Source organism: Cupressus sempervirens, chromosome 5, assembly GCF_028749045.1.
Source record: "Cupressus sempervirens isolate cs-2001-9-10 chromosome 5, ASM2874904v1, whole genome shotgun sequence".
Classification (NCBI taxonomy): Eukaryota; Viridiplantae; Streptophyta; class Pinopsida; order Cupressales; family Cupressaceae; genus Cupressus; species Cupressus sempervirens.
Window position 1 is genome coordinate 198,418,877 of NC_143122.1, and position 25,849 is coordinate 198,444,725.

Below are 25,849 nucleotides of genomic sequence, written 5' to 3' on the forward strand. Positions count from 1 at the left end.
ACAAATATTTCACATTTTTTGGATGTGTCCAATTAAAAAATTCATAAAAAAAAATATGCATTATAAAATTACTTGAAAAATTTGGGATAAACTACATAGTGTTAGGTAAATTTTGACTAGAGAGATTAAAGAATTTCAAAAAAAAATTAAAATTTTAGGGGGGCCACACTTTGTGCTATGTTATGTTTTTTTCTGAATAAACAATACCACTTTCTGTGGCCCCCTTTTTTGAGAACATAAAACTAAATCATTTTGGCAAAAATTAGTGGTTTAAAAACTAGATTCAAAGGACTACTACTTTTGCTTTTGTCATATCTTAAAATTTTGAGCTAACTATCTTCAAATTCTTGTTGAAGTTTAGAAATTGCTGATTTTGAAAAAAAGGTGTCCACTTATACTCCCCTTTTAGCACCACAACTTGGTGCACTTACCCTATTACAATTATGACGTGAATGAACTTTTGTAATATTAAGAGACATGCCAAACTATAAAAGCAAAGATAATGAACAAAAATATTTTTTGGTTGATGTTGATTGTCCGTCCACTTGAGATGTTTTTGCATCATCCCTTGAATTGCAAAATTCCATGTTAGGGTGAATGTTGGTGGGTGCACACTTTTTGATAATATTTTTTCAATTTAGAATTCCCCCCTTCAAAAGTCTTTGTTGCTCTTCTAGGTGTCACTCATGTAGAACAAGTTTGATGGTATGATTCTTAAAAATATTAATTATTTTGCAATATACATTTTATGGTTTGTATAATTAGTTTTTCATTGCCTAGACAATTTTACCATGTTGACATAGGGAACTAATGTGATTTGTGATCTACTTTATAGATTTTAATAGAGATGTCTAGCTAGAGATATGAGATTGTTGTAAGGTCACTTAAGATGAGCCTCATGAGAGCCAACACATCATGTGCCATTTATTATTCATTAAGTCTCCTCTACAAATTCTTACTTAAATTGCATACATCATTGATTACTACGTAGGAAAAGCTTTTAAACTTTTATAAACAATTTTTTTTTCCTTTCACATTAGACAAGAAATTTTAATATATTCATTGAGATGTCTAGCTTTACTTGTGTATATTATATAATCCTATATTGGGAAATAGGAGGATTTTCATATATTTGTCTTTTGCATACTTGAACAACTCCCTTGTCCCTCTTGAATAAACATGGATCCAATTTTCCCTTCATCACGTCATGAAGTTACCAAAATGAAAACATTGAATGGCTTTCATAACTAATTTCCCAATTTAAATATCTATATATCTGCTAATCTAAAACAACATTCTTATTATTCAATCACTCAAATACACAAAAAAGGTAATAACTTGCACTAAAAATGTAGCAAAATATAATAATATAATCATATTAATACTAATTTAGTACTAATTACAATGTTATAACATAATAAGAATAATAATAAAATTATAATTAGAATATAACAATATAACTAATTTAAAAATGAAATAATGAACAAAAATGTTATCTATCAACATACTTTATTTAATGCTATCAAATTTCCACAATCTATAGTGAAATCACTTGACAATCTTATGTGTGAATTTTTAACATCAACATTTGTAATCACACTCTATCATTGATCATCAAAATAAAAAATATTCATAAACCATTAGTCACAAAATAGAAATCAAAATATTGATAGTAAATATTCAAGACAATCATGCAAGAACCTATAGACAATAGTAACTTATGAATCTCTCATTGAAAAAATATTGATTCTAGTAAAATTTAATATATAATGATAATTAATCTTAATAACTAATCATAATAATTAATCTAGACTTTCATCAATTACCTATAAAAATATATTTTAAAGTCAATCTAATTCAAAATGCTTCATTAATTTATTAACTCAATTATATTCCTCCAATATAAATCCTTGATATCTTTAACCAACTATACATCTAAATTCATTCATTTAATCAATTATATTGCTCTAGAATGAATAGGTAATTAAGCCGAATGTCTTCACCCCTTGAGAAACAATGGCCAAAATGTTCAAATTTTCTGGCAGTCATATGTTGCTAAACGCAAAATTGATGCTACTAAATAAGGAAATGTGTTACAATGTCAATAGTGATGTGTCAAAGGAACATATTTTTCCCTTCTAATCCTTCTTTGTTATGTCAGATGGTTGATAATAAATAATTGACATTGGAGTCCTCGACCAATCACTTTTCATTGCAATTTATGGCAAATGACAAACCCACTAAAAATGCCTTTTCCCTGTGAGCAACTATGATTATGATTTTTCTAGTTCGTTGGTAATAATATGACTTGTGAGCAGGCTTAGCCTTTTCCACAACCACTTTTTAAGGAAAGTTTGGTTTTTTAGTATTTGTGCAGCAATAAGAGCCGAGAGATTTCACTCCGATTTTTGTGGGCAAATAGCTTTTTACACACAAGATTGTGTTTTTTTGGTTGTCTTGGGTTTCTGATAGAGTTTGAGAATGGGAATTTAGTTATGTTAGGAGGTCTTTTGGGTGCTCCTCTCGAGGATTTGGTGAGGAGTTTGCCTGGCCAGCCACCTATGGGAGTCAAACAATTTGTTGGTTATGTTACTATTGATGATGTTGATAGGATGACATTGTTTTATTATTTTGCAGAGGCATAAAAGAATGCCACCAAGTTGCCTCTCATGCTTTGGCTTAATGGAGGTACTTTTATTGATTTTATGAAGTAAATGGATTTGGTGCTAATCAAATTTATTCTATTCAACTCTTGTAGATATTATATTAATAATTTTTTTATAAAAACTATTGTTTATCTTTAATCTTTAATATGGTATTTGATATATGAATAATATTGGTTATATTATAATATTTAATTAACATAACTTTTCTATATTTTGAATATATTCTATTTGTCATTATATCATTATTTATAGTTGATAATTATATATATATATATATATATATATATATATATATATATATATATATTGTAATAATTTGTCATAAACAAATATTAAATTACAATTGTACCTTTATTTATATTATAATTGTTTATTAATTGTTCATCTAATCATATAATTCATATTTTGACAGGGACATCGTAATCATCCCCTCTCAAATTTTGCTTGTCCTCAAGTAAGACCATAAATTTTCTCATAAAGCCAACATACAGACCATATAATTCAATGTAAGAAGGCCTGAGGGATTAATGGAGTATACATCTTAGTGCATGAAAATATAAAACACCTGTATTAAATTAATCACATTTATGCATGAAAACACAAAGTAGACACATGAATGCATGAAACACAATCAACATGAAGCTAAGCCAATATAGTGTTAGCAACGATGATTATAATTGGTGGATTTTCAGGCAGCTTGTTTGGAAGAGCAACAATTGAACTCGTCTACACATATTTGACTGTATAGAAGAAGTTGAGGAAGTGAATTATTGATTTTAAAAATCTAGGCTATCCATTTCATATAGTAAATTATAATTAGAGGGACAGGGAGATATAGGGAAAAATACGGGAGAGAGGGAAGAATAATATGAGTAAGACAAATAATAGAAAGAGAGAATAGAGATAAAAATCTTAAAACATCGATAGAGATAAAAATAGGGAGGTAATAGAGAAATAGAAGAAATGGGATATAGAAAGAGAGAGGTAAAAGGTAAAGAGAGGGGTAAGATAAGATAAAGATAGGGAAGGAGAAAGAAGGGGTTTCTAAGTGTGTGAGTATTAAAGATATAAATGTAGAGATAGGAAGAGTACGTAACCACAATCCAAGAAGAATTCAACTTTAAAAAAACGTACTCCTTTGAAGAGGACAATGCAGTATGCTTACAACAAATATATGGATAGAGGAAGGACTTGTTAATGGAACTCTCATTGAGGTTGTTGGCATTGTTTATGGGTTAGGTTGCAAGGCACCAATTGTCCCCATTAATGTTGTTCTAGGTTTTGAAAAGTATATTAGGCCATCATGAAACCAACAACCTCCAAAGAGTATGTCGATTGTGCCTATTACATTAGGCTGGTAAAGAAAACTCCTACTCACTATGTCACAAACTCTTAAAAGAAAGAATGACATTTACAACTATATCTATAGTAGAGACTTTAGAAGTCCTCGTATTCAACTCACTTTTACCTTTTTCTAGGTAAGCTGAAATGCAAAAAAAACCATATACAAGTATCTTAAAATTAGAGGAATCTCACTCGAAAAAATTGGCACTTGAAACAAAATGTATCTATTTTGTATACATAGAATAATAAAAATGATATTATCCCATCAAATGTTCCAATATAAAACAAAATAGATTATGAGAGAACTCTCTACAGCAAAGATACCACAATGTGATACATATAATACTATCAGCCTAAACCTTGCACCCTAGGTGGAAGTGCTATTAACTTCAATAAAAAAAAATATACATCTAAATTAATCAAATACTATAGAGATTTTAATATGCACCGATAAAAACCGAGCTCCTAAAAATAAACAAAATCTTAAATAAAAGTAGACTGCAAAATCTGCAGTCGTCAAACAGAGCTTCAGACTGTATTTGACTTAAAATCTCAAAGAAATACAGTATTAATCGCTCCAAATCATCCGTTCTATTTAGAGAAAACAACTCGACAGTTGTAAGACTGCATTGCAGCGGGAGATTCCTCCCTTTTCATCACTGCTTTCGTTCAAGGGAAGAGGGCCACATTAGCGGGAAGGATGAGCCCGCGAAGGATTGACATTCAACCTGGCTAGATTATTTAAATTCCTTCCTGCTGCCGCTCTCTTCCCCTCGCTTGTGGTTTGGCACAAAAACCCTACGGAATGCCATAACTCCCGTTATTTTAAATTTTAAAAGAAACGAAGAGTCTGTTATGGTATATGCAGAATCAAGCGAAGAGCAAAAGGGTGTATCGTGGATTGTGATTTGTGTACGGCCACGAAAAAAAAAGGAGTCAATTATGTCTATACCCCACAACCGCTGCGTTTTTGGTTAGTCTATTCAAATTTATTTTCTTCTTGTTTTTTGTTAAATCCTGAATGAGATTGTGGGCCGCCTATAGATTTAGTTTACTTGACCAGAATGGTCAATGGCGGGTAAAATTTTGTGAACATAAATTTTGAGCAAGAATTGAATCTTCTTCTGTCGCAAAACTAAGAAAGATGTCTACAATATACGAAAGAGCATATCACTTACTGCCACTACCGTATATTTTGAGTTTAGCTGTTCTAACAAGATTGTGTGCTTTTCGTATGGAAAATTGGCTGGAATTTTTGTAAATTCTATTTATTGGTGAAATCTGTTGTCAAAATGAATGGTGGAAAAATATACCAGTGGTGTAGAAAATCGCATCTCAAAGAGGCCCTGACCAACGCCGCAAATGATAATTTCGTAGTTAATAGTACGCAGAGGGAGTGCCTAGTTTATCTCAGGAATACCAAAAAAAGGAACCAGGAAGTGTTTCGCATTATAGCATCAAAAAATGTTAAGGATTTAATCTTTTTAACAATCTGGTGCAACAGCACCCTAGGCTGTCCGATGATGTTATACCTGTAGGCTGCCGAGATGCACGGTATAGAACTAATAAGCTCGGACCACGTTAAAATTTTGTTTTATGATCTGCCTTATATGAATGTTCTCTGTAATCATTTACTGCATCCTTGCCCCATATTAGCTGGAGGTACGTTCCTTTGAAGTGGAAGTGTGCCAATTACTGAATTTTGGCGAAGTCTAAATTTTTTTGGTATCTTCTAAAATCTAGAATCTCTATTATACTTCTGGAGAACTTAAACCACTCTCAAGTGTCCTGACAGTATTTATATTAAATATAACTTAAAGTATAAGAAAAGAAAATAAGTGACTTATACTTAAATGTTATATTTTATAGAATAAAAAAAACATATGTTAAAGCCCCCATTTTCTTTTTGTAAATAATGTAAACTCTGCTGGATGAGTCTCATTATCATGACTTGGCGAGTCGCCTTGAAACTTGCCACTCAGCGAATCACAGCGAGTCCTCACCCAGACTTGGTCGAGTCCAAGTCTGGGCCCCTGGGACTCGCCTCGGGTGACTCATCTCAAGAATCACCGAGTTTGGGTGAGTCTGCACGAGTCTGGGAACTCTGCTTAGAACTGATCTGAAGCTGTAGTGCGCTCACATTGTGGCCGGCTAGTCTTACTTGAATAGGTAATGCGTTGAGGTTGTTCCTCTTCTGATTGATTCTACTTAGGCATTTGTCCCAAAAATTGAGATAACATATCCGTCATAGCGTCATAATTCCTCTCAATTATTGTGCTAGGACTGATTGACCTAGCCCTCTCTTTTTCCTTCTCAGCCATGGTATTTGTGCTCCTTTCCCTGTCATTAGAATATGATCATTGATGACCTAGAATACCAGAAACTGTCTCACCCTCAGGAATTGATGGGGGTTGCCACCGAGTGTGACACTCTTTCTTGGTGCAGGTTTGATAGTTTTATTCCATCATCAAGGCTTTATATTTTTTTCACAGGATGGAGGGAGATTCTGTGCTCTGATATCACAGTAACCACCCTGTGATCCGAGTTGCCAAAGTCTTTTTTTTGTATTTTTGTGATTTCTGATTTTTTTGGTTTTTGTATTTTTTTCCTGATTTTATGATTTTTTTTTTGAGCTTTGCTGATATGTGTAAATAGAAAAGAAGTACAAACAAAGTACAAACTGAAAAGTTACAGATAAAGCAACAATTTGTGATTTTTATTGGCTTCAAAACATCCAAGAACATACCTGTACAAGTCTAAGAACATACAATAGTCTGAAATCTGCACAGATGTGAGCCATCAAATATGATCTGTAACGGCAGTTTTAAAAACTCCAAATTTCCACCTGCAAATGGCTCCCCAAACCCTATGTCCAGCTAGATAATTGCTGCAATCAACCAAAGGGAGGTATGGCAGGCTTGCTGTGCTGATGGTGAAATATATATAGGTCTTAAACAACCCAGATCTACAATCTGATCCCTTAAATCTACTCTTCAATATGTTTGATGCACTGATTTCTGTTAGAAATAGGGAATACTGGGAACAGGATGGGGGGTGCGGGGGGAATCAGTATTCCAACACTTTTTGCCCAATAATGGATTTCAGAAATTAACCATAAACTTGCATATATCAATGAACTGAATAATAATAACAAGCATACCACAAAGAAATTCATAACACCATATTTTGTTAACTATGGAAACCCTAGCCAAGGGAAAACCCCGGTGGGGATGGTACCCACAAAATGATCCACTAATCAAAAGTACCTCGTGAAAGGTTTTGACCTTAGTAGGAGTTATTACATACGTATAGTGTATCTGTCCTTGTTAGAGGACTTTGACCTTGTTAGAGGCCTCAACCCTGTTAGGAGTTGTATAATAAAATGAGCTCGCAACTCTACAACAATATACAACTTTACCAGTATTGTAGAGAAATACCAAAAGCTTGATTATACTGATATCTCAAATATTTGGTGTCATTTTCTGTTCCATGCATCTAATCATGGCCATATACCTCTGCTCTGCTTTGACCATTAAAACATAATCTAACCAGCATAAATTAAAGCTCACATATCATGAACATAGCATTCATTGGTAACTTCGCTAATAAAATATCCTTCCTTTATACCCTTTTCCTCAATTCTTTGTTCAATTGGCCTGAATAGTGAACTCACACGTTTCCAAAACATATTTTCACAATCTGCTAAGTAAGGATTAATATCTAGGATGTCTTCCGTATATTCCTAAGTCCTTGCATTGACAAGTCAATTCAAGGACTTAGCCAAAATAACCAATCTATTCCATGTGCTCTGCTTTTGCTATAACAAACTGTTAACTGATTATTCATCCAAAACATGTGCCAAAAAACATAGTAACATTAGCGAACATGGATGCATCATGTATACTTCCATTCTTTAATATTCCAAAATTACAAGCCTTGTAGCTGCTTCCAGCGAAGCTTGCTGATACAAACAATATGACTGTACCTTGTTTTCCTCTGTCATTCTTAGGCAATTTCTTCATAGTAATATAATCAATCTGTAACTTCATCATAAGTGGCCTTAACCATGCATAGGGTTGCTATTAATGATAACATCCCATTACTTACCTTAGCCAACTTGCAGTCGACCAAAGGGAGGTATGGCAGGCTTGGTGTGCTGATGGTGATAGATATATAGGCCTTAAACAACCCAGATCTGCAATTTGATCCCTAAAGTCTACTCTTCGATGTTTGATGCACTGATTTCTTCTCCCGACAAGATGATATTGAAGGATTGCCCAATTTGAACACTCATAGATGATCTCACATACCTATAGCCTGTAGGTACTCAATCTCCTGAAAGTTTTCATTCCCAGAAGGCTTGATCCGCTGCTCAAACCCAATTCGCTGCTGTAAAAATGAATGCTATGATCAAATGAAGCCTCCACATGTTCTTTTATTCATTCCAAGCCCTAATAGGCCCATTTAGGGTTTCACTTTATTTAAATAAATTTAATTTGAAATGTTTCTATTCCTTCTAGAGAGTTTGACCACTCGAGGGGTCTTATTCTTCATTAATTAAATGACCACCTTTTAAACAAAATTAAGCCTCATAGGGATGCATGCCATATGGGGAAACACTTAATGTAATAATATATATGATATTATAAAGAATTTTTAAATAAGATCACTTTAATTTTTTCAAAATAAACATTAAAGTAATAACTTTAATTATTCCAAATTTATTCTTAGATCCAACACCTAAACTCCAAACTGAAAACTGAGTGTTGCCACTTGTCCAAGGATTTTGTCTAAATATAGCAGAGCCACTAAAAAATAAGACCTCCTAAATTTTAGGAAACTGCCTCAAACCATCTGGATTGGTTTAGAATGCTTCTCAGACCATCCCCCAGTTTCCTCCTAAAAAATAGGAGACTGCATCTGCATATCTGGAAAGATTCTTAAAACTCCTTGCAAGGCTTCACTAAGCTCAGTTGGGTCTTCTATGTGCTCCACTGGCCTACGGGGACCCTTGACTATAGGCCAGCCCCTGCTGAAGACTGAACTGTGTAAGGAGGGATCATTACAGTTCTAGAGGGTCCTTTGCTTATGTCTGTTTCCAACTTTGATCTCTAATAATGCTTGCAACTTTGAAAATGCTGGGTAGGGGTTTTGTCCTTCCTGTACAGCATAAGAAAATTCTTCAAAATCCAGTTCTGTCCTCCCAAGAGACCCACTATTCAGTTTTATACCTGTTGGGACAATAGGTTCCAAGGCTTAATATTGGGAATTACTTTTAAATCTGAAAATTTCACTTTATTTATAATATTTAAATTTTTTTTTTATTACTATATATTTATTATTTATATTATATAATATACTCTTACTGAATAGGACAGGATAATGGGTATAAAATAGGGGACATGACAGATGGAAAGACAAATATGAGAGGATGCTATTAGATTTCCTCAATCCATTAGAATGCTATATAAGTTTCTCGATTTGATTGTATAAATTTTTCTCCATCAATGCTTTGAATCACACTGTGATCCATCATCATGAAGCAATATTTCTTCTTTGACTCTCTTGTGTCCCGATGATGGATCACGTAGTGTGATTTGAAATGTTGATGGAAAAAAAAATTACACAATCAAATCCAGAAATTTGTATAGCGCTCAAATCCTTGTTAAAACCAGAAGAACTGAAGTCTTGTTTCTATCAGGAATTCTTGAGTTGCATATATATAGAAGTGATCAGTATAGCTGGGCATCAAAAATATTAGAGGATTGATTTCATGTCTAAATGCTGAATTTTGTTTTGTTCAAAGAACTTTTAGTTTCCGTTAGTGCAGTTTCTTATTGTTTGTCTGGTTATTAATATTTAATGAACTAAGTTGCAAACTAATATGAGATACCCATAGGATAGTTACCATAGAGATAATGATTTTATTAATTGAATATTATATCGATAAAGTAAGTTTGACTATTTTATTTGCTTTACATTTCTGAAGTAAGAAAAATGAAAATTAACTTTCTTCATGCATTGATGTGAGAGGATTTTCATACTTCTGTTATGTTTTGCTGCCATTTTTGATAATTTCCAATTCCCAATAATCGTTGTTACAGATTATTCAGATTAATAAGATAGATAAATAAATAGATAGTTACACGTCTCCTTTGAGAGCCATTAAGTGCAGGCTGTTCAGATCAAGATGACCCAGTTCTATATCTTTCTGTTGAATGATAAATCGATCCTATTTCTACTTTTTGATTTCTCTTTTGTACTTTGCTTTGTTTTATAGCACATTTGACTTACAGCAATGTACTGTTGCCATCTGGATATCTCAAATTGTTGAAGAGTTGTTTGTCACATATTAACTATGTATTCTTGAGTTGTCATAATTGTGAGATTTTCCAAGTTGAATGTGAAACTCCATAATTGAAATGGTCAATGATAAAAAAATGAGTTGAAATAGATAACTCTGTGAGTCGTCAATATTGTTAGGTGTGTAGGATGCTTCTTGGCCACATAAAAACATCAAATAAATGCCTCATTTGCAGGTTAAAGTTTTAGTGTCTCCTTTGGCAAGCTTTTTCTGAGTGCAATTGGCTTGGCAAATCTAGGACTTGTAGCTATGCCTTGAATTACATCCATCTTTTATGATTCTGAACATGAACACACACAGACACAGAGAGATATAGATAGAGAAAATTACTTAGCATCTTTCAAGTCTTTCAGATGCTCTAAAAATATGATAATGCATGACTTTTGATTCAATAATTTGTTTCTAAAATTGTTTGCTAATTAATTTCAAACATTGAAGTTCTTTTATTGTTTTGCTGCAGTGGGAAATATCCCATATGATGCAACAGAGGAGCAACTAATAGAAATATGCAAAGAAGTTGGACCTGTTGTATCATTCCGGTATGCAGAATCACAACTGAAGGGAATCTTTTCTTGTTTTCTTTTGTGGCAACTTCTAGCCAAACATTGCCATTTATTCTGGCTGATAAAGTGTTTATTAGTTTATTGAAAATATGTATGACAGTTTTTGCTATGTGTTAGTTGTGTTCTTCTGTACTTTTGCATCGACAGATTTCATTCTGGATAATGTGGGTTAAGATGTTCACTTTAATTTCTATATGAGTAATACTATAGAGAGGATCATTGTATTATATGGCCACATAATTTCTTACTTATACTTTATTATATAGATGGAAATTAATCCCTACTAAATCACTCCTTAAGCACCCATTGGATATCATAGGTCATAATGGCCTTGTGAGAAATTTAATTGTATAGTATAGTTTTGGCATGCAGATGGCAGAAACATCAGCTTATTGAATATATTAGTTTCATTACCGATCTTTTTAAATTATCTCCAATGGCAGGAGACTTGAGTTTTAATGATGGCTTTTGTATAGGCTTGGCTTCTCATTTTTTATTTGAATTTTCACTATTTTCCTTCCTTGATTGTGGAGAAGATGGCAGAGAGAATACTTTGTTCTAGTTTTTGACCTCTTTAGCTATATCTGTTGGGTATCTTTTTAGTTTCTTCTTTAGCCTCATGGACCACTTCTGGTTCTCTGCTGATACTAAAATGAATTTTATTTCAGTTAATGCAAGAAAATGAATTGTTATTTTTTAATTGATAAGTTGTTCAACAGATGAATTGTGCAGTTTATCTATTAACATAGAGTGTTGTGTAAGGTCAAAAAGAACTCCCTGATGTCATTTTTCAAGTTCACATTCGAAGGAGTATGGATGATATTAAAAAATAATGAATTTGAATTTTTTTTGTTGTATCGATATTCAAATATGCACCTACAAACATGGAGAAAATATTAGTGCATTATATTCAAATATGCACCTACAAACATGGAGAAAATATTAGTGCATTGCTTAATCAACCTTGGGATCAAGCTTACACTGGTTTAAATATGTAGAGGTTTTTAAACAACGGTGGATTGTGCATGTAAAATACTTACTCAAACATGTGAAAATATTCCGTAGGGCAGTGTTAAATCTTCCTTGAGTTCTATTTTACATTTTCTTAAATGTTTAGCTAGATCTCAAAGATGAGGAAGTACACAAACAAAATATGGTCAGGGTTTAAGATTTTACTGCAATCTTGAGTTTTTTAAAAATATGGGGAGAGTATGTTAGGCATTATAAGCTTATTAAAAGAGTTCTTGGAGAACTGTCGAAGTTGCTGATTTGGGTAAGGGTATGAGATATGGATTTGCGTATGCAAGTACGGCAATAATTTTCCCTGGGTACAGGGACAGGTATGTCATGACAAAAACACGTGTTTTAACATCAAAATTATAAATATAAGATATAATTATTACTGTATAGCTATAAGAAGAGTGATACTCATAAATCCTAATTACCAATGCATTTTTTTTAAATACCTCATATCATCTTCATAATTTGCAAAAAATATAAAATATTCAAGTCTCAAAACATCATTACACAATGAGAATTCAAATTACAAGCCATATTCAACATCCAATTCCAGGCATGGTTTCTACAGGGCATTTTATTGACTTTTGAAAAGGTCTGAACTACTAATTATTTTAATTTGTGTTTTCTATCTGGAATTTTAAACAGTGGAAAGGAAGATGTGATTGAATTGTAACATGTAACTCCCAAATGGGAGCTGAAAGATAGAGGCATTTACAATAGTATACTTTGGGATGATGATGTTGTATGAGTATGAGACATTTATGTAGGAGGTAATCACTTGACTATTAGACACTTACAATCAGTATCTCAAAGTTGAATGGTAGAACCTTATATGTATGTTGTTGTAAACATGTAAGGTCCAAAAAAGTATATTCTTGTGTTGTTGAAGTAAGAGGAAATTAGAGGCTAGATCAAGCAATAGAATTAGAACTTGGAAGAATTAAGAGGAAACTAGAGGCTAAATCAAGAGATAGAATTAGAACTTAGAAGAATTCTGACCAGTCTTTCATACAGTGCATTTGCCCTAGAAAACTGCCAGATTGAAGGACTTGAATTAATTAGAAATGACTTCATTCTCTTCATTTTCCCTATAGTGGATAACAGGGCCAAATGCAAATGCCAAATAGTAATAGAATGTATACATATTAAACATCATAAGGAAGACAGCAAAATGTGACTTTTGCAATAACAAAGCAAAATCCTATGTGACGAACTTTCAACAATTATCATCAAAAGCACCTATTTTAGCACAAGTATAAGTGTTCCATGGTACATCCCCATGGGTTCGCCTATGTTTCACTCTGATTTGCCCCCGGTTACTTTGAAACTTTCTAAATTTGAGGCAGTCATCCAAGAAAAAAGTGTGTAAATCTGTTTAGGATGAGTCATGTCATGTTTATCTTTTTGCAAGTTTATTTGGTTTCATCCTCCATGCTATAAGAGGATGAACCTTACTGTAATAAAAAAATTGATATTTGATGAATGATAGTATGTGATGTTGTATTGGTTTGTACAACATGGGATGATGTGAAAATGATTTTTTTTGTGTACAAAGTTGCATAGATTTTTCAGTGGTGGAAATTGCAGCTGTGAAAATTGCATGGCCTTTTTTTAAGGAAAATTCCAAGATTTTCTATTTTCAATGTCGTGCAAGTTCTTTTTGTGAATTGTGAAATCACTCAAGCTTTTTCTATGAAAATCTACCCCCACCCCTGGATGTAGGTGGATGTGTCTAGAGGGCGGAGGCGAACGCCCTTTAGAGGCACACCAAGCTTGTGGATGTGCTGGAGAAATATGTATGTTGTATTTATTACCTCAGAAATATCTTGGAGGTAATTACCGTGTGGTTCAGACAAATTGCAAACCCACAATCATCTATATTGCTGTTTTAATCCACAGAACCCCCGTCACTATTTATTAATTCTTTTTCCCCTAGTACACACTGTCTAAACGACTGCTGAATAAGATACTTTATCTTTTCACCCCGATATGATGTGGTTACTGAAAACTACTGATTCGATGTGTTTGATTGACCGCACTTCATCCCAATTTATATCTTCGAACATAAAGGAATGGTGGCATGCAAAAGACATGACAATTATGTGTTTACCCTTTTTGGAGGATTACCACTTGTTAATATTGCAAATCGCTCTTTGCACAGGTGTTAGAAGCGCTGACTAAACATTTCAATCGACCTCTTGGTATAATCCAATTCGTTTATCAACTATATTCGACCAGTTTAGACAGTTATATATTATTTATTTGATATGTATTATTATATTATTATTAATTTTTTTTTTGATCGGTAAACAACTGAAGTCTTTTAATTATATTAACTAAAATAAAAAATACATCAAAGTATCTCCGTTCAAATGGGCACTAGTAGGAAAGAATGGAGAAGAAAACCTCCAGTCTTGCCTGGGACCGTAGTCCTTAAATATTACATGTTTAAAAGGGGCATACCCTAGTTTCCAACTTTCAATTTTAGTTTTTGGATACAATAACAAGGCTTGATTTCCGTTTCTAAAATTACAATACATTATCGCGATCCTTGTAAGTTGTTTAGAATCAGTGTTGAAGGTTACAATACAATATCGTAGACCTCATTTGTAGTTCAATGACAGGGGAGAGAAGTACAAAATCATCCTAATATTTATTTACTTGCAATAACTATGCTATCATTCTGGATAAAATAATTTCTCCTTGCTTATCTGCTACTTAGTAATGCTGTTAGATCTGTTAGTAAAAAATGAAAGAGTATATCCCTAGTTACCAGATTTGTATTCATTTTAACTGAAATAATATCAATTGATTGATTAGGGCTGCTTTGAGCTAGAGTTAAGTTTAAAGGTATAATAATAATAAACTGATTGCCTATTACCTTCAAAATGAGTCCGATAATTTTTTAGTGTATTCCTGAAAGAGTTAAAGCTAAGTCAAAATTGTCAAACCAAGTTCATCGTTAATCAAAACCACCACAGAATAAAGCAAACCAGAACCATATTTAGGCCGAATAGGAACAAACACAGGAGGGCAGGCCGATAACAACAGGTTAAGTCGATAAAATGAAACAATACTAAGATAGAGAGAATAGAACATGCTGAAGAGGCCAAAAAGATAAACATAGTCTATCAAAAGGGGCCGAGCCCGAATTAGTAAGGTTAAACTAGATTACTGCAAGAAAAGATAAATTCAGACATAATGTTTACTTTATATGCATATTAAGATAGATATACATCGAAGTCCAGACATATAAACAAGATCCAGGATAGCCAAAATGCATCCCACAACTATGTAACTACTGGGAGAACTACCCAAGACCAAATGCAGAAAGCCATATATCCACAAATGTACATAGTATTTAAAACACCATGGCCCTAACCGAGGAGCCCTAACATAGTATATTTTGAATTACATACTGATTATGCAACCCTAATACTAGACCATTCTAAATGAGCAGGAGGCTCCTCGACATCTATAAGCACCAAAAAACCAAAAAATCCATCTTTGCTAGACCGAAAACCCCATCTAGATTCCTTCTTCCTTCTTCTAGAATACCATGACGATTTCAGACACTTCCTTTAGGTCTTTAGCCCTAAATGATTATTATAATTATATTAATATATTATATTTATTTATTTAATTTATGTTTTCATTAATATATTAATTTATTGTTAATGATATTATTATCTATGATGTTATATTATTTATATATTATAATAATATATAATTATATTAGTTATAGATTATATTATGTATTTAAATATTGAGAATATATTATTTATTTATTTTTATATTTTAACATTGTTACTTATTAAATCTTTATTTTAGAAGAGGGCATTATAATTGGGGTTCTTAAATGAGGGGATATAACAAATGACGAAGTAACATACTTCTGATTTTATTTTATATATTTCTTGCATTTCTTTTCTTTATATATATATATATATATATGCATCCAAAACTCCCAATTTTATTTTTTTGTGCATCCGCACACCCAATTCTTGCACCTGCATCTGCATTGGCACTTGAATTGAGAACTTAGACATATGTATATATATTTGTGTGTGTATATTTGTATGTGTATACATATGCTAAACAAAACCATTACAAATTTCAAATTTTCGAACATGTCATTCTAATTTATATTTAGGCGTTTGTATCAAAAAGATCAAGCCAAAATCTCAAGATAGACAAGTTCAGAGTTCGCTAATTAGCAGTCTAGGTCTTAAAAATAACTAAAAGATGAAACTAGAATCACTAAACATTTCAGCATTGATAAATACAAATCCTAGATGTGTACCCGAAGGGATTCTTTTCAGAATCTGATTGTGGTACATTTTGTTCTCGGAATCGCCCAAAAGAGTTCCAAGATTTAGCAATTTAGAATATAGTATGTGCTTCATATTTTATTCAATATAGGCTACATTTTTTATAGGATTTTGTAGATCCTACATTGTAGGAAGCCAATTATCAAAATAAAGTGTGCTTTTTGAACAACTCAATATATAATAACAAACTAATTATTTTGACACCTAGAATAGTTATGTGAGTTATTTCCACATTTCACTTTAATTTTATTATAACACATACTTATTTTATACATCCACTATGAACACTAATAATATATTTTCCATCTTGTGATACGACTTGAGTTGGCATCGTTGCGGGGGACTTGTGCTCTTGAAAGAGAGGTCACAAGTTCAAATTTCACTAGGGGTAGGGTATGTATGCCTTGTTTGTAGCACAGTGCAATGTCCCCAATTTTCACAAGTGTCTTAAATAGGTTAATTCATTAAGTGCCAAAAAATAAAATATCATAAGGACTTGTTTAATTAATTAATTTAATTATTAAATAAAAGGGGTTCCAAACTAATAATAAAATAGTGTCGACTTGTTGTAAATCTCTAGACGCTTCTTGGAGGTGTTTATAAGGAGATGGGTGGGCATGGTAATTTGTCTTGGAATTATTTGACTCTCGTATTTCTGGAAGTTGAAGGTTGAAGGTAGTTCATATGCAGTTTTAGAGGTGCAAGATCCTCCCTATTCTGTATTTGCGGTTTCGGTGGGGTAAAACTCCTCAACCTAGTTTGTTGTTGGAGGTATCACTTCATATATTTCACTTTGTGCTTCATTGTTGGATTTGTCTCTACCATGTGGAAATATAAGTATACATATCTAGTTCTTGGCTATTAAAAAAAAATTTGTTGTTGGTGTATACTCTATGTCAATGATTCATTCTTGTATCCACATCTTATGACAGAGTAATAATCTATGATTGGAGTGGAACATTACCGACCGAAGGGTGCCAAGTGTAGTTGATAGTGGGCCTTAAGTGTCGAAGGTACTCTGCCCCTTGGGCAATTCCCCTGGGTATTTTCCCTTGGGTGCTTCCCTCAAGTATTTCCCTTGGGTTTTTGCCCTCAGGTACTTGCCCTCGGGTGCTTCCCTTAGGTACTTTGCTCAGGTGCTTCCCTTAGGTGCTTCCATCAAGTTGTTTCCTCAGGTATTTGCCCTTGGGTACTTACCTTTGATACTTCCTTCGATACTTCCCTCAAGTACTTTCCTCGAGTATTTCCCTCAAGTACTTTTCCCTTGGGTACAATGGTACGTGATGTGTAGTGGAAAATTTAGGTATTGTGCGATTTGGTACATTATAGTGATATTAGAGCCAAATTCTTGCTAGCATGTGAAATGCTTCAGAAATGGATTGTGTTGTGTCGCTGAAAATAATCAAGAAGGATTGTAGTGGTAGCGGATGGTAGATATACATATCCCTCAAGGACTACATAGACCTAAGGTGCGATTTGGTACATTACAGTGATATCAGAGCCAAATTCTTGCTAGCATGTGAAATGCTTCAGAAATGGATTGTGTTGTGTCGCTGAAAATAATCAAGAAGGATTGTAGTGGTAGCGGATGGTAGATATACATATCCCTCAAGGACTACATAGACCTAAGTTGGAGGCACTCATCCTCTGAAGGTAATAGGACATACAACTTCAATCTCAGTTGGGTGATCAACAATGAGGTACTTAGCACAATGAGCCCTACAAATGAAGTAATTACTACATTGCAACCCCAGGAGGACCCAAAGAAGAACGAGTCGATAATTGCCCCTTAAATTATAACACATCTAAATTTCCAAAAGGGTGAAGATTTCACAAATTTCGTCGAACTAGCACTCACCAATCAACTTAAAAATGCAAGCTCTATCAGTGACACTTCTAATGATTAGGCTCTATTAGTGGTCGATCAACTTCATGAATATGTTATTGATGATCTCTTGCGGGAGCAACTACAATTGGTTAATGATGAAGTTTATCCTTTGGTCGAGCATGAGATGTGCATGATTACAATCTCTCCCTGTGAGGGGCTTCCTCTTGGAAACAACAAGATCTACTCGAGTTATGAGATTCCAGAAGAGATTGATAACATGAAAGCTTCAGATTTGAGCATTGATGTGTTTGATGATTGGCTTCAGTGGGATCCTGACTCCAAACATGGCAATGTATATATCAAAGTGACGCAATGAAATTCTGTTGGAGATTTCCAGGTGGTGCTTGTAGTAGTGGTGCAAAATCAAGCTTTCAACAGATACTACTGCCAACATCTATACTCAGTTTGGGATCTTGGAGCTTTGTAGTCGACAAACTGTTTGATGGCAAATTGCTTAAGAGGAAGCAATCTTTGGGTGTGTTGGGTGAATATTTTGCAACTGACAATTTTGGGTAAAAATCCAGTCGCAAAATAGGATGACCAGCCACAACGTGTGAGACAGAGTCCTTCCTACCTTAAAGGGGAGGCTCCCCCTTCTCACTGTTCCTTGGATCAACTCAAGGTAAGCAAGAAATTGAGAGATTTATGAACAGGGTGTTACTATTATCCTTTCTTCTTAAGTTTCAAGAAAGGATCCACTTATTCGTAAGGCGAATAATGGGCAAGGTGAATCTCTAATTACACTTCTATCACGAGCTGGAAACAGTTGTCATGTCCCCTCTTTTAGCTCAGTCTAGCAGAGACATGTGAGTCAGCTTATTATGGGGTCTTGTAGGCTGACAGGGTTGGATAGAGACCTAGTATGGTTATTCAGTGTTGGGGACTTGATGTTCTGGCAGTTATTGATCAGTTGGGAGACATTAGGAGGTAGTTCCTACTTTTTAGGAGGTATGATCTTGCCCAGGGTTGGGTCTCCATGAGATTACTCTTAGGGTTCAGTTTTAGAGGGATAGGGCTTGTTTCCTAAATTTTAAGAGCATCCCTAGATTTTAAGGATGAGATTGCCAGTGGATCCTTGATTGCCGACTTCAGTCACAGACAAGTGACAGGATGATTTTATGGTTTGTGATGTCAGTTGGGCATTTTGTGGCTATTTGGGTTATATTTTTAATATTTCCTAAGTTAGCGTTTAATAATTAAATAAGGCTAAGTTATAGTCATTTTGGAGTAATAAGGGGTTTTTGGCCTCATCTGGATTGCTAAGTAGCCGAATCGCTCCCCCTAGCCCATCGTTTCTGGGTACGAGTCGATTCGGAATCAGAAATCGAGGGGAATCGACTGTGGGCACGAACAGGAATCAGATTTTCGTTTCATTTCGTTTCAAAGTGATTCTGTGCTGATGTGGTGATTCCACGTCGACTCCTTGACTTTGACCGCGGGTAAAACCCTAAAATATCTTCGTAAACATAACACGACATGGCTTTTTTTTGGGTTATTCACTTTGCGTGGCCGCGTTTTACTTTCTCCTACGTGCGTTTGTGTTTGCTGAGCTCTAGGGTTTGTAGCTCTCCTGCATTTGCGCAGATGACCTCCATTAACGCGACCTCGACCTCGACCTGTGTCTGCGACCTTCAACCACGACCTGTGTCTGCGACCTTCAACCACGACCTGTGTCTACAGATTGCGACCTTCAACCACGCGACGCGACCATTATCCAGGCAAGTCGGCGACCTTCATCTATGGTTTTTTCGACTCCATTGTCGACCATGGATTTTTTTAAATTTTTACTGCCATGGTTTCAAAAATATTATTTCGTTTTCAAGGATAGTTTTAATTTTTACTACCATGGTTTCAAAAATATTATTTCGTTTTCGGGTTCAAAAATATATGTTTATTAAATTATATATTTATCATTAGAAATATGATAAGGTTTATAAACTTGAGTTTATAGAATATCATATAGAGTTTATAGTATATCTTATAGTTTATTTAAAAAGGATATACTATATAGAGTTTATAGTATATCATTTAGTGAGTTTATAAATATGATAGAGTTTATAGTATATCATATACAAGTTTATAAACACTAAAATAATCATATTTTTATAAACATATATATATATATACACACACACACAAGTATATTATTAGACTATTAGTAAATACTAAATGCTAAATAAGTTTATTAAATATTTTTTATTTCAAGTTTTATTATTTTACTATTGAAATTAAATTATCTATTTTAAAAGTTATTTTTGTATGAATTGCAGGGTGCTAGCAGTTATTCAAATTTAACATGGCAGACACTACTCTTGCATTTATTGTCAACCCAACTTCACCATTATGGAGGCATGTGAACATATTAGAGCATGTTCTTGGTGGAGGGACATGTATTTGGATATGTCCCGGATGTGATGTGCAGTATACAAGTTCGTGCAGCCGAGTGAAAGGGCATTTGTGTGCGATTCCTGAAAAGGGAATCAAAGCTTGTCCAGGAAAAGATAAGGTGCCCATACCAGTTTCTAAAATAGCAGCATATATTAAGGAACAAGAGGGAGCGGATGCAAGAATTGAAAGTAGGTATGGGTATCCATTATTGAAGACCAAAGGAAGGGGCTCATGGAAGTCACGTGCTTCATCATCTCAAAGCCATACACCTAGTGCTGCTCCTGATATTGTTGTAGAAAGCCATCCATTTATGATGAGAAATGAAGATGAGACTAGTAATCTGAAGAGAGCAAGAGGACCATTGGAGATGGCATTTAATAATGATTATAGATATATTGCTGATGAAGCGATTGCTAGGTGCCTCTATGCAAACGGTTTATCATTCAATGTTGTCAGATCACCCTATTGGCAAGACATGATAAGAAAAATAAATGAAACTCCAAAGGGGTACACAGGCCCAGGTTATGAGAAGGTTCGTACCACTTTATTGACAAAGGAGGTCAAGCATATAAAAACTTCATTGGCTCCTATTAAAGCCTCATGGAAAGAAACAGGGATGTCCATTATTTCTGATGGGTGGAAGGATGCAAAAAACAGACCCTTAATTAATGTGATTGCAATGTCCCCTAAAGGGGCAATGTTTCTAAAAGCTGTTGATTGTGAGGGTGAAGTAAAGGATGCACAATTCATTGCTAACATTCTCATAGAATGCATTAATGAAGTAGGCCCTCAAAATGTTGTCCAAGTTGTAACAGACAATGCAAAGAACTGTAGAGCAGCTGGTATGTTAGTTGAGAAACAATTCCCACATATATTTTGGACACCTTGTGCCGTGCATTCACTCAACCTTATGCTACAGAAGTTGGGTACTAAAATAGCTTGGATCAAACAAGTTTATGATGAAGCTCAAGATATCCAAATGTTCATAACGAACCACCACTTCTCCCAAGCCATTTTTAGATCATTCTCGTGCTTGGAGCTATTGAAGGTAATCCAAAATTCAAATACTACAATTTTATGTTTTACGTTAGTTATAACTTATTATCTTGTTTATTTCAGCAAAACTATATATGTACATATTCTTTATTTTTAATTACTTGTTTTTTAAATTTTCAAATAGGTTGCTGAGACTAGATTTGGATCAAATACAATTGTCTTGAGATGGCTTGTGAAGGTTCGAGAGGCACTTTCTAGTATGGTGATCAGCCACCAATGGAACACATGGAGGCAATCCAATAATGCGAGGGCAATTGATATTAGGAGAAGGATTTTGGATGAAACTTGGTGGAGTTGTGCAGAATACCTTCTTAGTTTCATAGAGCCCATCCTAGGTATGATATGCTTTACTGACATGGATAAGCCATGCTTAGGGGAGGTTTATGGTCGAATAGACTCAATGATTGAGAATATGAGATATGTCATAAATGCAAAAGAGCAAGACCCTGAAGAAACCTTCTTCAAGGAGGTGCAATTAATATGTGTTGAGCGATGGAACAAAATGACCACCCCACTCCATCTTCTTGCCTTCTCATTGAGTCCCAAATATTATAGTGAAGAGGTTCTTGCTTTGCCGACAAGGGTGCCACCATATCGTGATGCAGAAGTAGGTGAAGGGGCTAGGAAAGCTATTTCTAAACTCTTCCCTGATATTGAAATGGAGGATGCAGTTACAAGTGAATTTGCTGATTTTGTATCATCCACTGGTCATACTCCTGCTGCTATTCGAGACAAGTATAGGAAGGATGCTCACTCTTGGTGGTACCTCAATGGCCACAAATCGCCAAACCTCCAAATTCTGGCAATCAAAGTTCTATCACAGGTAAGTTTGTATATACTATAAACTCTAAATCTGGTTGTCATTTTGAAATTAACAAACTCATTTGATTTACTTAAATTTTAGAGACTCCAATGAGATCTTCCTTTGCTTCATTAGGTCGCTAGTTCATCTTCAGCTGAACGAAATTGGAGTACATACTCCTTCATCCATTCAGTGAAGCGCAATCAGTTGGCATCAAGCAAAGCTGAGGATTTAGTCTATGTGCATTCAAACTTGCGCCTTCTTACTCACAAATCTGATGAGTACAAGGAAGGGGCAACAAAATTATGGGATGTACAACCGGAGTCGACTGACTTTGATCTTCCTATTGATGCACCAGCTTTACCAATGGAGGATTTAAGTAGCTAGCATATTTTTAGTGCAAATACCAGTGGGATTCAATCATCTAATGCCAATGTTGATGACAATCTTTCTATTGATGATGACCCATATGGTTTTGATTAGTGAGCTGATCAGTGATACTGATTTCTAGTATTATTTCTATTGCAAACAATAACTATATTTCATGACACTAGCTCGATCTTTTTTGATATCGAAAGCTGAATTTCAGATTAATTACTTATGCTAATTAGTACTTATGTTTCAAAGTCTGAAATTTATAATGGTTTTGTTTAGCTGCTAGCATATGTGTTGGTATTTAAATTTTAAATTTAATTTGTTTTTGATATTGGTATGTTTTCTAGTCGCATACATACATATATTATATATATATATAGATTTTTTGTATATATACGTGGACGTACCCGTACTTGTACCCAACACCTAAAAAAAATTCTGCTGTACCAACATTTCGTACCCACGTACCTGTATTCGTACTCGATTCGGCTACTTAGCTGGATTGCTTATCCCTTGGTGTAATAGCTCATTGGAAAGGTCTTGAACTTTTCTAAATATTTCTCTTTTGACTCGGAGCATTTTGGTGAACAGATTTCTTTCTATTGGGAAAAAGGTCATTTTCTGGATACTTGACTACTTTAAAAATGAGAAATATATTATTTCATAACCCAACGCCACATGGAGACACTTTTAGGGTTTTGAGCTAAGTTTGGTGGGTTATAAGGAGATGAAGACAAAGTTCGAAGGTATTATTGACATATTACATCTTGGATTTGCGATTTGGGCTCTGATTGAGCTTTCAGCACTTGGGACGCCAACCCCACTTGCTTTGCTTGTTTGGGACGTAGCCCCCAAAATAGTGGTTTGGATTTGTTGCAGTTAGAGGCGTCTTGGAGATTGTGCATTGTTTCTTCAGGGGAACGCAGTATTGAGTCGGAGTTTTAGTTGGGGTTTGGACATTTTATCAATGTGTGGGCACTTTGCAGCTATACGGCCGTGCCTGACAGCCATATTCTTTCCCACGTGCAGCACTTGAAGAGCTAGAATCTGGTCGTAACTTCTTTCTGGGCTCATAGTTCTCATTCACGCCTTCAGGTTGGCTTTGTCCTTGGTTGTATTCATCTGGATATGATTATATATCTTCATCCGGTTACTTATTAGGGGTATATTCAGGAAAATCTGCTTGAAGTGACTTTGTTTTAAATATATTTGGAATACATTTTCAGAACTGGTTCATGTTATTGTACTTCTGTTATTACTTATTGAAAATCATCAAAAATACAAAACAATCAAACCCTTCTGCAACTTCTATCTAGCTCTGCAAGAAAATTTTAATAAACAAGGAAAACAAATTTAAAAATATAAATTTACAGCAGATTAGCATAAGAGATCCATCAAGAATCTTTCAGTGGTATCAGAGCTTACATGCTGCTAGCCTGTAGGGTTTGTGAGAAATTGTCAACAGATTTCAACAAAAGTCTCGATAATTCATTTCAACATCTGGGTACTAGCAAAAAAGTTTTGATAATTCATTTCAGCATTTGGGTACTGGCTAAAAAGTTTTGATAATTCATTTTGGCATTTGGGTATTGGATAAAAAGTTTTTATAATTCATTTTGCTGGCCAGAAAGTTTTGATAATTCATTTTGGCAAGGGTTTGGAATAGACCAGGAACCTACCATGGCTAGAAATAAAAATGGGTGCTCTAAGGTTTCATCTTCGTTCACAAGCACAAGTAAGATGCCTCTTGCCAAGACATTCAATGTTGCAGTTATGAGCAGCTACCATTAGTATTGTTCTCTTCCAAAGGAGATACGCAACCTCCTTTTCTTTACAGAATTTATGGGTGTACTTGAAGCAGATGATAATCGGGTATCTACAAGCTCTTTTCAGCAGCAAAAACAGAAATAAATATTAAATGATAATAAAGAAGCCATTGGTCACTAATTGGAAGAGATTACAATCAGGGGACAAACGATTAGAGATGTTGGAAATGTGACACCAAGGTGTGAGGCCTATTCTGAAATTTGCGACAACAGTTAAAATCATGAGGTAACATTTATTTCAAATGGAGGTAATGATGTTGATGATGGTATTCAACTTAAGAATTGAACAAGTAATACAGAGGGTCAGGATTATTTTGGTGAGTTTGCACAAGAGAGTAATCCGAAAATAGGCATTTCAAAGGCATTGGGTGATGAGACTTCATGTCATGATGAGTCTGATTTCTTAGACCATACCTTAGAAATCAGAGTAGTGTGTACTCATAGTGACATTGAATCCCAAGATCGTGATTCGGTTGTATGTGCAGACACATGGGGAGCTGATGAGAGTGAGCATAGTGTGGTGACAGCAGTTTCATCATTGACAGAGGAGGTGGTCTCAAAGGTACAAAGTTGCAGTACTATAAATGAGGATACATACATTAGTGAATGCATACTGGATACTCCTTACAGCGATGTACATGACTTCGACACAGTATTCTACCATAGCGCAGATTCAGAGGTAGTACACATGCCTGAGAACTATCATTTTCAAACTCCTCATTGCTTGATTAGACAACTCAGGGTTGATGACAGGAGGGTAGACATAGTGGTTGAGCACTTCGATGTCACTTGACAGATGTTATCTACACTCAGTTGGAGTGCTCTTACGACTGATGAGGAGGATAGGAGAGAATTTTCCATGGTAGATTTCCATGCTCTTCATAGGGCTATGGGGATATTGAAGCAAGACTTTTACTATCCGTGTTGTGATAGTATGCCCCCATCTTCAGAGGATACAGTTATTGACTGTAGGCACCTAACTTAGCAGTTTGGGAGGATTGGTTGGTGGGACTAGCAAACGATCTAGCATTATGTCAAGCAGTTTCCAACATGGGCTATCACATCTATATCACAGAGACTTCATCTGGGATCATGGTTACAGGATGATGTGGGTATTAGTAGACATGATGCTTTGGACGATTATTACTCTCGTGGTGATATCACAGTGGTTGCGGAGAGATATGGCATGATAGAGGTTTCTAGTTATCCCTGTTTATACCTGATGG

The 25,849-nt window shown here is 34.6% G+C and overlaps 1 protein-coding gene across 1 annotated transcript in view; it reads left to right on the forward strand.

Annotated features, from left to right (window-relative positions):
* Positions 1-4,636: 4,636 nt before the first annotated feature.
* Positions 4,637-25,849, forward strand: part of CSTF64 (cleavage stimulating factor 64) — a 126,884-nt gene continuing 105,671 nt past the window's right edge. Inside the window, exons 1-2 of the mRNA XM_089829102.1 lie at positions 4,637-4,983; positions 10,835-10,913. Of these exons, the coding sequence (XP_089685228.1) occupies positions 4,866-4,983; positions 10,835-10,913 (197 nt within the window). The 5' untranslated portion in view covers positions 4,637-4,865. The remainder of the gene's footprint in view (positions 4,984-10,834; positions 10,914-25,849) is intronic.